This window comes from Dunckerocampus dactyliophorus, chromosome 3 (assembly GCF_027744805.1).
Source record: "Dunckerocampus dactyliophorus isolate RoL2022-P2 chromosome 3, RoL_Ddac_1.1, whole genome shotgun sequence".
Lineage (NCBI taxonomy): Eukaryota > Metazoa > Chordata > Actinopteri > Syngnathiformes > Syngnathidae > Dunckerocampus > Dunckerocampus dactyliophorus.
This window is the reverse complement of record NC_072821.1, coordinates 34867767-34881207: the sequence shown is the minus strand read 5'-3', so window position 1 is coordinate 34881207 and position 13441 is coordinate 34867767. Positions and strand designations below refer to the sequence as shown.

The 13441-nt window shown below is 39.9% G+C and overlaps 1 protein-coding gene across 4 annotated transcripts in view; it reads right to left on the bottom strand.

Moving 5' to 3' along the window:
- Positions 1–1479: 1479 nt before the first annotated feature.
- uacab (uveal autoantigen with coiled-coil domains and ankyrin repeats b) overlaps positions 1480–13441 on the bottom strand; it is a 59638-nt gene continuing 47676 nt past the window's right edge. For 3 of the 4 annotated variants that reach the window (XM_054770995.1, XM_054770996.1, XM_054770998.1), the window contains exons 13-19: positions 12943–13032; positions 12062–12092; positions 10954–11003; positions 7056–9746; positions 6828–6980; positions 6183–6248; positions 1480–5011 (exon numbers count right to left, since the gene is read on the bottom strand). In XM_054770995.1, coding sequence (XP_054626970.1) covers positions 4940–5011; positions 6183–6248; positions 6828–6980; positions 7056–9746; positions 10954–11003; positions 12062–12092; positions 12943–13032 — 3153 coding nt within the window. In that variant the 3' untranslated portion in view covers positions 1480–4939. The remainder of the gene's footprint in view (positions 5012–6182; positions 6249–6827; positions 6981–7055; positions 9747–10953; positions 11004–12061; positions 12093–12942; positions 13033–13441) is intronic. The other variant, XM_054770999.1, reaches the window with a different exon arrangement.

Here is a 13441-nt window from a genome sequence, read left to right as displayed (position 1 = left end):
TGTCGGAACGTTTGAAATAACGTCTTACATGAGCTTTGTACATTTTCTTTTTGTGATATCATGACTTTACTCACATACTATTATCCACCCATTTTCTATGCAGTTTCTCCTCATTAGTGTCACGGGGCATGCTGGAGCCTATCCCAGCTGACGTCGGGCGACAGGCGGGGTACACCCTGGACTATTTATAACTTTTCTAATTTGACAAATAAATGACAAATATATTTGGTGTTTTGTTTATGTCTCATAATATTATGACTTGTAAAAAACGATGTATTTTTTCTTTAATATTGTTAAAAATGACATTATTTTTCCTCATAATATCACAAATGTATTCTTATAAAATTGAAACCTTTTTACTTGTTAGAATACGTCTTTTTTTCCTCTGAATATTTTGACTTTGTTCTCGTAATATTATAACTTTTTCCACAACAGTTTTCCAAAAATTACAACTTTATTTTGTTTTGTTTCTCATATGATTAAAAAAAAACGTTACATTTTTTCTTAAATATGATTAAAAGTGACATTTTTTATTGTCCTAAGATGACAATTTCCATTTCTGCTGTTTTTTTTCCAACAATTTCAACTTTTTTCCCGTAAAATGTGCTCTCATAATAGTTTTATTCCCATATTTTGACTCTATTCTTGTAATATTACAACGTTTACTGTAAGGTCGTTTTCCAAAAAGGACAACTTTATTTTGTTTTGTTTGTTTCTCATATTATTATGACTTCTCAAAAACGATGTCTTTTTTCTTTAATCGTATTAAAAGTGACATTATTTTTGCTCATAGTATTAAAGTAAAATTTTTACTTGAAATAACACGTCTTGTAAAATGACTGCTGATTTTTCCATTTTTGCTGTTTGTTAATTTTCTCAGTATTTCAACTTTCATCAAGTTTCTTAAATAAGCTTCAACTTCCTTCTCGTACTATTATGACTTTATTCCCATAATGCCTTTTTCTATATGCCAACTTTATGCTAATAACTACGACATGATTCTCGCAAAATTACCACTTTTTCTTGTTAGATTACAACTTTTTTCTGTTCATGTTTTGCCTTTATCCTTGTAAAATTACTTTTTTCCGCCCATTTTTGCCGCTGTAATTTTTTTCTCATTAAATTATATTTTTAGAATGTGATGTGGGCCAATAAAAAAAACTAAGGCATGCTGCAAGTGACCCCCGGCTGCATTTTAGACACCCCTGACTGAAGCAATTGAGGCAGAATGGGGTGCAGTACTTAGCTGCAACCAGCAGGGGCGCTGTTGATTCAGACTCATCCAGTTTGCAGTCCTAAAAAGGAAATGAGCTACGGGAAGTTGAGCTCCATCCATGAAAAAGTCTGCTAGGACACAACTTGTGCCAGCAGCGTTACTGTGCTCCATAGGCCCATGTGGCAACAGGAGTTCAGAACATTCAGGGAGACGTCGTGAGTGTGTCAAAAAACACACAAAAAAGGACAAAACAAAAACACGGTTTCTATGTTAGGCACTTTTATTGATTTAGGAGTGACAGACAAATACATATTTCATATTTTAGTCTACATTGATGAGTTGAGGCGTAAAAATATCATTTTCCTTTTTACAGAAACGTCAACGTTAATCCCAAATACGTGGGCAAAGTATCAAAAGTGGCTTGTAGAGTGTGTTAGCTCCAAGGAAAAGACAGGAGTGCTTTATTTGTTTTATGACGTAACTTGGAGATGTGCTCAGTTCTCACGATAGAATATCATCTAACAGAACATTCCGTGCCTTTCTACTTCTACTTCCAGACCTGCTGAATGTCGCACTGTCACACTTTATTTAGTCCAGTCATCAAACAAGTACAAAGCCATGAAAAAACGTGGGTGAAAAGGCACAAGAGACTCGCTCAACAATCACAACACACCCACCCACACACACACACACACACACACGGATGGCTGACGGGTGTGCAGTCATGGGGAGCTGCGACCACATCCAAGCTATTCTCAACACTTTGGCCTCAAAGTCTAGTTTTTGTCTTGGATTCCTCCCATTTGTCAAGTTCAAAAGTACGCAGCTTCCCACCCCCGCTTCCATACCGGACCTCACTAACTCCACTAACTCTACCAACTTGGCCTGCCAAGTCTGACCGCTAGAGGACACTCGTGTTTCAACAAAGAGACCGGCAGCCACCGCAAACGGAAGGACACACAGCAAGAGAGATCTTTCTCCAACCTTCACCGCTCAAATCCAGCATAACCGCACACGCGCGAGCCCTGGAAGCATGACATGAAAAACACCATCCACCCACCGTGACGACTGCCATTGGGTGGTTGTTCTTGTAATTCTGGCTTCATTCCCATCATGTTTGGACTTTATTCTTGTAACATGCCAACTTTTACGGCAAGCTCATTTTCCCAGAACGGCAGCGTTGTTCCTTGTTTTGTCTGTTTCTCAAAATATCGCCACTGCCTCTTTTTTCGTTCATACTTCAACTTTGTTGAGGTTTTTCCTCATAATATTACAACATTCATCTTGGAAAATGAAGACTTTTTCTCGTGAGATTACAACTTTTTTCTGTTCATATTTGGACTTGATTCTTGTAAAATTACTGCAGATTTGTTCATTTTTGCTGTTGTTTTTTCCCCCAAATATTTCAGCTTTCATTAAATTTCTTCTTGAATAATCTTCATACATTTTCTTGTCCTAATATTATGACTTTATCCCGTCATACTAATAACTTTTTCCAAATATTTGGTTTGTTTCTCATAACATTAGGAATTGATTTTTTCTTTAACATTCTGAAAAATGTCATTATTATTCCTCATAATATTCCAAGTTTATTCTCGTAAAATGGCGTTTCCATTTGTTGGATTGAGCATCTGCCACATGCGTAACTTGAAGTGCGGATGTCGTCTTCGGTGGGCGTCCAACTTGAAGTTTGGGATATGAATGAAAGGCTTTCGGGTGAAGGTCAAACGCACGAAAACCTTAACAGGTGAACTTCATCTCACCTTCTCTAAACTTTGGAATAAACATTCTTGTCCTTTTTGCACAACTTTCTCTTCTCCAACAAGAAGCGGAACAGCGAAATTCACAAGAGGTCACGTTTTTGAAATTTTCACTTCCAGCCTCTTTGGAGCTTTGCGACAGTCCAGCGACGCACCACATCGGGAAAAAGGAAAGATGCGACTTTGCCACTTTGTCATATACGGTATTTTATCACATACTGTAGTGTACTTTGTGATGTAGTGCACATGAAAAAACATATCATTGCTCGCACTTTGCTCTTTGCACCCCATTTTTGCTGTCGTTTATTTCCAAATATTTCATCTTTCTTCCTAAATAATCATCGCTCATTTTCTTTTCATAATTAGGACTTTATTCCCGTAATATTCCAACTTTTTCTGCAACCTAATTTTACAAAAATTACAACTTTATTTTTTTGTGTTTGACTTTCAAAGAAATCATGTATTTCTTCTTTATTATTTCAACTTTATGCGACTAAAATTTGATTATTTTTCCTCATAATATTACGAGTTTAGTCTTGTAAAATTCTGACTTTTTTCTCTTAATATTTTGGCTCAATTTTTTAGTTTTACTTTTTTAAATTTTTTTAATTTGAATTTTTTTTAATTCAACTTTGTTTTTCTAAATGTTCTTCTCGTAATTATGAATTTATTGTCATAATATTTTGACTTTATCCCCAACCTAATTTTCCAAATGCTGCGACTTAAAAAAATAACAAAAACATATTTCAACCTTTTGCTACTAAAATGACATCATTTTCCTCATAATATGACGAGTTTATTCTTGTACAATTGCAACCTAATTTTCCAATTATTAAAATTCCAAATTTATTCATTGTTTTGTTTGCTTCTCATGTTACAACATTTAAAAAAATAGTTTTTCTTTTAATATTTCAGTTTTAGGTTATTAAAATGGCATTATTTTTCTTCATATTACATTATTCTTGTAAAATGATGCCCTTTTGTTGTTAGATTACAACTTTTTTTCTTGTACTATTTTGAGCTAAAGCTTGTAAAATTGCTGCAGATCAGAGAAAAAAAAGGAAAAAAAGAAAAAAAAAGAAAAAAAAAGCTGCAGATTTGTCAATTTTTGCTGTTGATATTTTTTCTTTAGTTCCCTTGTTCAATGATATTTTTAGAATTTGTGTCGCAGGCCAAAAAAAAAAAAAAAACAGGCGCGGGCCGCACTTCGGACACCCCTGCTCCAAGCTCAGTGGTCGCTGAGAGCACCCGTTTGATGGGGCGGGGTGCCGTGGACGAGGCGTCGGACGTGGTCTTGTGAACGGCATGATGGTGAGGGCTGTCTAAACATTGGAACTGTGATTCAAGCAGGACATTTACTGCTGCATTCCTGCATCACACACCTTGTCGGAAAACAAGCTGTGCAAAAAGCGCATTGAAAAGCTCAGGTTACATTTCACCCAAAAGCCCAACATGCATACCAACTTTTTGAGGGTAGTTTTACCATATAAGGTGAGAACGTGTTACCTTTGACCTCTTTCTCCAAACAGTGCATGGGGAGATGAGCAATTTGGCACTTCCAAAGGCACACTAACCTTTTTTTGTCACTAGGAGACACGAGCTGGCTGAGATAAGTTTGAAAGCGAGCAAACATGAGAGGATATCTGCAGTTTGACTGTGAATCAAGTCGGAATGTGAGAAGTGGTCAGTCTGTCATAGGAGGAGTTATTTTATGCAATGTCATGGCTGTCGTGTTGACCCGTTCTAGCGCTGACGTAGCTTGAATTGTGTGTACATCTCAGTGTGTCTACACGCTGTACTTGCTCAGCCCCCATGTTGGCTTGCAGGCGTTGGAGAAGGGCTACAAATGATCTCACAAGAGTGTGTTTGAAGAATGACTGTGGGGGTGAAGCGTTGCGAGCGGGGGGATGTGAGAACGGTGAATGAGTCTGCGAGTGGCATCGCATGATGCCGAAGAAAGCTTTTAACACACAAACTCTTGTCGCATGCGGATGATCTGCAGCAAAGCGGCTTGGACGTCCTCGTCCATGTGGCCCTGCAAACACAAAGCACCTTCACTTGCAATCACGCTCCACTGTGCACTTACAGTCCACCGCACGGGGGCTCACTCTTTTTCAACCCGCAAGCCACTTTTCAAGTGAAAATGAAGCTATTTTGATTCAATGATTACAAATTTTAATTAAATTATTCACCGTTTTCAAATGAATTAACCACGATCAATCAGCATTTACCACTATAAGTCAAATATGCCTATTTTTGCTGTATTTTATCAACAGAAAGATAAATGACAGGACACAATTACAGTATATACTGTACATATATGTGTGTATGTCTTAACAGCCCCAAATAAACGGAAAATTAAAATCAATTCAAATAAACGAGGACAACAGACACACATGCACATGGCAACATATTTGGCAAAATTATCCAGTTTATTTTCATTTATTTGTGTGATTAATTAATTTATTTATTATTGCCCCAGGCCCAGTCCCCACGAGGCATTTTTTTTTCAGAACGAGAATTTTTTAAAACTTTATTTTGACTTTTTTTCTCATTCACCTTAAGTTTTAAAATAAGAAAAATGTTTAATTTGTCATATCATATCATATCTCCACATAGACGTGACCCCACACATTTTTTTAAGTTAGTTAGTTGTTTTTTTTTTAATCATTCACCATTATCATTCATCATATCAGATATTTTTCATTTTATCATTTGTCATTCACCTCAAGTCTGAAACAATTTATAAGTACATCATAAAATGTTTTGGGGTTTTTAACAGCATTTGTCCAGCGTAATGTTCCTACCGCAGCACGACCTTCTACGGTCAACGTTCTTACAATCCGGCCTGAAAGTATATAATATATAAGTAGTATAAGTAGACACTTATATAAACACTTAGCACTATTATGCTCGGCGTTAGCATGCTAACATTAGCATGTTAGCATACTAACGTTAACATAGTAGCATTTTTTGCCCTTTTTATGAGTAGAACTCTCATGCTAAGTCTTAGAATGCTAACATTAGCATGTTAGCATTGCTAGCATCCTAACATTTGCATAGTAGCATTTTCAGCCATTTTCATAAGCAGACATTATATATACACTTAGCACTATTATGCTACTTGTTAGCATGCTAACATTACCATTCTGGCATTTTTAGCCATTTTCATAGGTAGGCACTTATAGTGTATAATGAGAACTAACCTGCGCTGCACTGAGGAGATGAGTTCGATAGATGGAAACCACCTCCCTGTGTTGTCTCTCAGCATCCTTTACAGACAAAACACCAACAGAAAGGTGATATTCAACATCGTATCATCCAGCTTTACTTCGCACACACACTCCAATTTCAAAATCAACCAGTATGGGTTCAGTAACCACGGACTGGTTGAGAGTATAGAACCCGGGTGTCCAATGTGCAGCCCAGGGGCTTTTTGCGGCCCGCAGCTGTTTTTTTTTTATTGGCCAACAGCAAATTGTAAAAATATCATTTAACAAGATAACTAAAAAAACAGCAAAAATTGTAATCTAACAAGAAAGACAAAATTTTACAAGAATAATGTCGTAATGTCATGACAAAAAATAACAATTTTAGTAGCATAAAGTTGAAATATTGAAGAAAAAAGAACAAATATTTTAAAGTGGTAATATTATGAGAAAAAAACAAAACAACAATTGAAGTTGTAATTTTTTAAAAGTTGCATCCTTTTATTTTTCACTATGTGTGGCCAGCCCTGGCCTAGAAGATCCTGCGGTAGTGTGAAAGAGTGGCTTGTTGAGCGTGTGTGTGGTGTGTGGTGTGTGGTACTGTATGTACAGTAGTTGCATGTGTGCTGTGTGTCCACTCACGGCCAGCTGTTGTTGTAGGTCCTTGATCTGGACGTGGAGGGCGTCAATATGCTGCATCTGCCGTTTATTGGGACTATTGCTGGTGTACGCCAACTGGGACAAACCGTTCAGTGCTTGCTTCAGTCGCTCCACGTCTGTCAGCAACTCGGTGATCTGATCCGTGTAGAACCACGAAGAGAACATCATTCAACTCACGCAAGCACACGAGAAGTGAAGTGGCATGTCTACCTTCTTGTCTTTGGCTTCAGTCAGCTGAGATGATGTCTGAATTCTCCTCTGAAGATCACCGATGGTGCTGAGTGACTCATCGTAGCGCTCTTTCAGCTCCCTAATTTCTCTTTCAATGGCCCGCCCCTTCTCGAGGACGGCCTCCATTTCCCTCCTGGCTTGGCTCTCACCCTCCCTTGCCTGAGTTGCCTCCCGATGGACTTCCTTACATTCTTCTGTTAAGCTCAACAGCTTGTTGCTTAGGTTGGCAGCGTCCTCCTCGAGATGCTGCTTCTCCTTCTTCAACTGGGTCATTTGGACGTCCTTGTAGCGACGCTCCTCGAGAGCTTGAGTGGCTTGGAGAAGCTCGGACTGCAGCGCTGAAACATCCTCTGCCCTCTGGCCACTGTTCTCCTCCTCTTCACGGAGCGCCACGCGAAGCTCAGCGACTTCAGCCTCCAGGGCTTCCTTGGCCTTGGTGTGTTCCTGCAGCAGAGACGCCTGCTCTCTGCGGAGTTCCTGAACTTCCTTCTGCAGGGCACCAACTTTTTGGGCCTCTACCTGCTGAGCTTCCCGTGCTTTCTTGCAATCCGCCTGGGCTTGCCGCATGGCATCATGGAGGGCCTTGAGTTCAGAGTCATACGTTGCAATCCGAGTCAACTCCGATTTCAGACGGTCCTGGAGATTCTGGATTTGTGTGTTGTGCAGAGCGTTCTGGTCTTCCAGCTCAACTTTCTCAAGCTGCACCTTGTCGTGCTTCTCCTCCAGACTGGCCAGCTTCAGGGATACCTCCTCGTAGCGGCCCTTAAACGCTTCCTCGCGCTCCTTGTGCTTCTCAACAACGACAAGAGCGGTGTCAAGTCTTTGCTGAACAGTTTCAATCTCAACTTTCAGTTTCTCTTTCTCCAGTTTGTTGTTCTCTCTGTCAGACTTCTCGTGGTTATACTTCTCCTCCATCTCTAATAGTTTGACCTTCATCTCCTTGACTTGGCAACTGTAGGAGTTTTCTTTCTCCTCAGCAGCTGTCAGAGGGATGAACTTGGACTGAATGGCCTCCTGTATGGTATCAAGTTCTTTCTTCTGAGCTTCCAGCTCTTGGGTCAGCGTCACGTTTTCCTCCTGGGCGGTCACGTGCATCTGTGACAGTCGGTTTGCTCTGTCCTCGGCCTCCGCCACAGCAGCACCCAACTTTTCCGTGACACTCTTGTGATCCTTCATGCTTATATAGTGGTTTTCCCTCTCTAACAACACCTTTTCCAACTTTTCTTGTAACTTGGCATTTCCTTCTGTCACATGCTTTAGTTCCTCTCGACTTTCCTTATCTCTGCAGTCCAAATCTGCCGCCTCAGCTCTGACTCTCTCCAGAGCGGCAGTTAACTCCATCCTCAGTTTCTCGTGCAGGTGTCTGGGCACGTATTCTCCCTCGAGGCTCTGTTTCAGAGTATGACTCTGCTCTGTAAGCTGCACACGCTCTTTGTCTTGGTCTTCGCACGTTGTCTGTAAAAGTTCAAGCTTCCTCATCAGCTCGGCATTGTGCGTCTTCAGGGATTCCATTTCACTCTGCTGTTTCTCTGTGGCACCTTTTAGAGTGTGAATGTTCTCCTGGAGTGTCACCCTCTCTGTTTGAAGCTGCTGAACCTGTCCCTCGGCTTTTCCGTAACGTTCGCTGGCCTCCACCAGTTTGTCCTCCAGTTCCTCCACTGCGGATACCATGTTCATCCGAGCTTCCTCGTGTTGCTTGATGGGTACGAATTCAGTCTGGAGTCTGCTGTTCAGCTCCTCCAGCTTCTCTTGCAGTATCTCTCTCTCCTCCTCGCTGTCCTCCATCTCATGAATGAGCACTTGGCTTTTTGCCGTGACGTCATGGAGCTTCCTTTTCAGCGAGACATTCTGCTCTTCCAGGGCAGCTTGTATCTTTTGTTGTTCCTCCGAGAACATTACCCCTGTTCCACCCTGGGCCGGGTTATCGAGCTTGCGATGGAGCTCGGCCACCTCCTCTAAGACACGATCGTAGTCGTCTCTCAGCTCGGCGAGCTGTCGTTCCTTTTCATCAACCGCGTTGGTCAGCAGGTTTTTCATGTTGTCGAACTTTTCAGCCGGCACCACGCTGTCGTGCTTAGACTTGGCTTCCTTCAAGTGGGTCTCCATTTGAAGAACAGTGTCTGCAAGTTCATCTCTCTGTGCAGTCACAGCCCCAAGCTCTTCATTTAACCTTTCAGCCTCAGTTGCCAGCTGGCTTTCACTGTTCTTATACTCCTCCAAAGCCTTCTCGCTCTGTTTGAGGCGATTACGAACCCGGCCCACCTCAGCAGAAGCTCCTTCGTACTTGGCCTTGATATCTTGAAGCTGGGCACGCAGCTCTTCTGTGGCTTGGCCTCCTAAGTGCTCCTTCACTGCAACCACATGAGCCTGCAGCTGTTTAACCTTGCATTCCGAATCAAGCATCCTCTTCTGCACGTCGCCCAAGGCATCCTCAAGTTCTTGAACTTGCTGGTCGGCCTGTTTCTGGATGAGGTCTCTACTCTGAACCAGTTCTTGGCATTCTCTGGTTTTTCGACTCAGAGCAGAATGAAGTCGTGCCCTGTCCTCCTCAGTCGCTTGCTGTTTTCTCCTGAGAATCTCAAGCTCGTGTCGAAGAACATCAGGCTCACCAGACAGACTCTTCTCCGACGGTCTGGCGAGTGAACGTGACATGGCAGGATTGTGGAGTTTCTGCAGAGACAAACATAAATTACTCAGAATATGATTAAAACGTATGTGTTGTGTGTTATGGAATCGAGTAGGGGTGTCACGAGACACTCAGTTCACGAGACAAGACGATACACAAGATTGGGTCTGAGGTGAGAGTTTAACTTTCCTTTTAAGAAATGCACAATGAAAAAAATATAAAAAGTATATGACAATATATTGCAGTTTTCTAATATAATTTATACTACGTTACACTCTTATGCACTCTGTGTGTATGCTAGCAGCCCCGCCTCCACCCACTGAGACAAAGAAACTGTATGACTGACAAAAGTCACGCTGTTGTTCTATGGAACAAATCTCTTTGTCACAAACCTTTTCACCAATGTTAACACTAATGTAAATGGTTAAAAATGCTACTATGCTAATATTAGAATGCCAGCAATGCTAATATGCTAACACAAAAATGGCTAAAATGGTACTATGTTAAGAGTAGTATGCAACACTTAGCATGGTAGAGCTAAGTGTCGGCGTATATTAATACTTATGAAAATATAAAAAACAAAATGCGACTATGCTAATGTTAGCATGCTATTGCTAACATGCTAACACCTAACATAGCACTAAATGTTTACCCAAGTTTTTACTCATAAAAATGGCTAAAATGTTACTATGTTAACCGTAGCATGTTACCAAAGCTACCATTGCTAACTATGAGTTCTCCTTACAAAAACATTTTTAAAATGCTACTATGCTAACGTGTAACACCTAAAATGTAGAATTACTACAACAACACAGCGGCAGCTGTTGAGCTCTGACGAAAAAAAGCAGTCACACGTTGCGAGCGAGTGACGCTGCGAAAAGAGTGCAGGTAGTACTGCAGGGATTATAGCATGTGTAAAGCACTTAATGTCCGCTTCCAATCTTGCCTGGTGCACTGCCACTTCCATACTACGTATGTGTATTATAATTCACAGTAGCGATGTCATAGTGTCATAGTTCTCAGTCTGATCTTCCCGCAAGATAACTTTTCTCTGAAGGAGAAATATCATCACATGTTGACCTCGTGGCACCCCTAGTCATTACTATATTATATTTTGAATGGTTCAACGCGTGTATTGTCAGATTTAGAGTTGAACACAAGATAGAAAATGATTTTTTTACTTAGGGAAAAAAAGCCTCAAAGAAAACAAATTGTGAAGGCATACATGCTAACTTAACAAATAAAGCCTACCTGATCCGAATCCAAGCTATAAGCTTGTTTGACCAAATAGTTCTCCTTCCCTGTAAAACAACAAGTACAAATACCATTTCAGCTCAGGCATTTTGCAAATCAATCTCACTTTGCAGAAAATTGTTGATGCCACATGAAAATCTCCACTTTTCTTGGAAAAATGTGTCAAAATAGTAAAGCAAAAACATTTAGATCAGGGGTGCTCACACTTTTTCAGCATGACGGTTATAAGTTGACGTGATCTGTCTTTTACTATAAAACATATAACATATATAAAACCTAACCGGTAAAGTTTGAAACGACTATACTAAATACTAATGATTAGAATTTCACATGACAATTAATTGACAATTAATCAAAGTAGTTGATATCATTCACAAATAATTCACAATTCAATTCAATATGGCAATAAAGATAATTACACATAACTCCTCAATAGTTACATAACCTGAGCAGTATGTCAGTCAAAATAGCTACATAACGTTCATTCTACACACAGTTCTTGTATTACCCCCAATTAGCATTTGCTATCAAACATTATCGATATACAAGAAATGAAAATGATTATGCAAAAGACAATGCAGCTGAATTAAAAGCGACATATTAAAAAGTTTCAGCAATGGGCATATAGTTATACTGTACAACAATTATAACAAACGGAAGTGTATAAAACATGCATTTTTATAGTGGAGTTCATGACGCGAAGAAAAACCATCCAACAATTCACTTTTGTTCTACATAACGAGCCGCTACAAGTTTTGTTATAGATCAAGGCATCTTACCGATGACTTGGTTTATCTGTAATCAGAATAATAAAGATGAAAGCTGTATCTCCGTGTGTAGTTTGAGACGTCTGTTCACCACTTAATGTTTGCCGTGGGGGAGCAAGAGCGTATCAGGAGGGGAGCTGAATATCAGCAGGCTGATGTCATACGACATCTACAAAGTGACGTTTATGCGATCAACCCAAATTACCTTCGCGATCGACCGGTAGCTCGCGATCAACATAATGGGCACCCCTGATTTAGAGATACATCGTTTTCATCAGACATCGTAATTACATCATTGATGCATTTTTTGTATTTAAAGAAAAGGAAAGTTAGACAACCTTTGATCACTGACTGGCCAGTGTATTCCCCCTGAAAATGGAAAACAAAAAACAATACTATTTTAATACAACATGTACATCATAATTATGATCAAAAAATGTTTACAGAACATTGAAGTATTAGGGCCACATTGAAAATGTAAAAAACTGAGATTTTGAGAATAAAGTCATAAATTTACAAGAATAAAGTCGTAAATTTGAGAAAAAAAAGTGGTAATATTACCTTTGCCCAAGGCCAAATGTCATGTAAGTCCCCCCCTTTTCATAGCTGTTTCAGGCAACGCCCGTTACGACGGAGTATTAAAATAATCTGAGATTTCGAGAATAAAGTCGTACATTCACAAGAATAAAGTTGTAAATGAACGACAAAAACTTACAATATTAGGAGAATAAAGTCCTACATTTACGAGACAATACTCGTAAATGTAGGACTTATACAATACAATACTCGTAACTTTATGTTACAAGCGCTGCCTGAGACTGCTTATGTAACCGTTGGCCTTGGGCATGTGGAGGGGGTGGGGCAAGGAAGGCGGAAGTGAGAAGGGAATGCTAATCTAAATGCTAAATGCTCAATTGCTCTGTTTTCCTGCCACATTATAAATAAAAGCTTGCGTGAAGCAAGAAGAAAGTTTCCTTCCTTCCTGATGAGCTATGCTCTACTCTATGTTCCCTCTGACACGTATGATAAATAAATATGAGTTTTTTTCTTGTAAATGTACGACTTTATTCTCGTAATTGTACGACTTCATTCTCAAAGTCTCTGACTTTTTTTTTCCCGGTGTGGCCCTAAGACTCAGTCACACATCTGAGATGAAAATCTAGAGTTTCTAATGGTTTCCTATAATGAGACATGAAATGATCTGTATACAGCCACAGACCATGGTGCTTTTGAGCTGGACCTTGACAGTCTCCGAGCCTCGTGACCCTTCTCGCTCTTTGGCACTAAGTAACACCTTTAATTGCTCCTTCTGATGCAACGAAAAGAACAACAAAAACAACAAAAAATCAGTTTAAACATAAAAGCATTTCCAAATTAGCATTGCTTGGGTTAAGGCAAACGAATTAGCCTAGAAATCGGACCTCATACCGAGTGACATTCCGTCTTTTCAGTCTCACAAACCACCGGAACATGCTCCGTAATGACACAGTGCAGTGATGTACAGTACAGGCCAATCAGTGACCTTTGGGGAATTTAAGGAATGAGCAGCTAAAAGAATGTGGATGTGGTACAAGTTTACAAACAATGGCGTCCACAGAGAGCGTGGTGCTTCTCTGATATATTTATTTATTTATTAAAAGTGCTAGATATTTGAAGACAATGCTTTGTGTTATTATTGATTGTCAGTGTCAACATTACAGCTTTTTCTCATTGTGCCT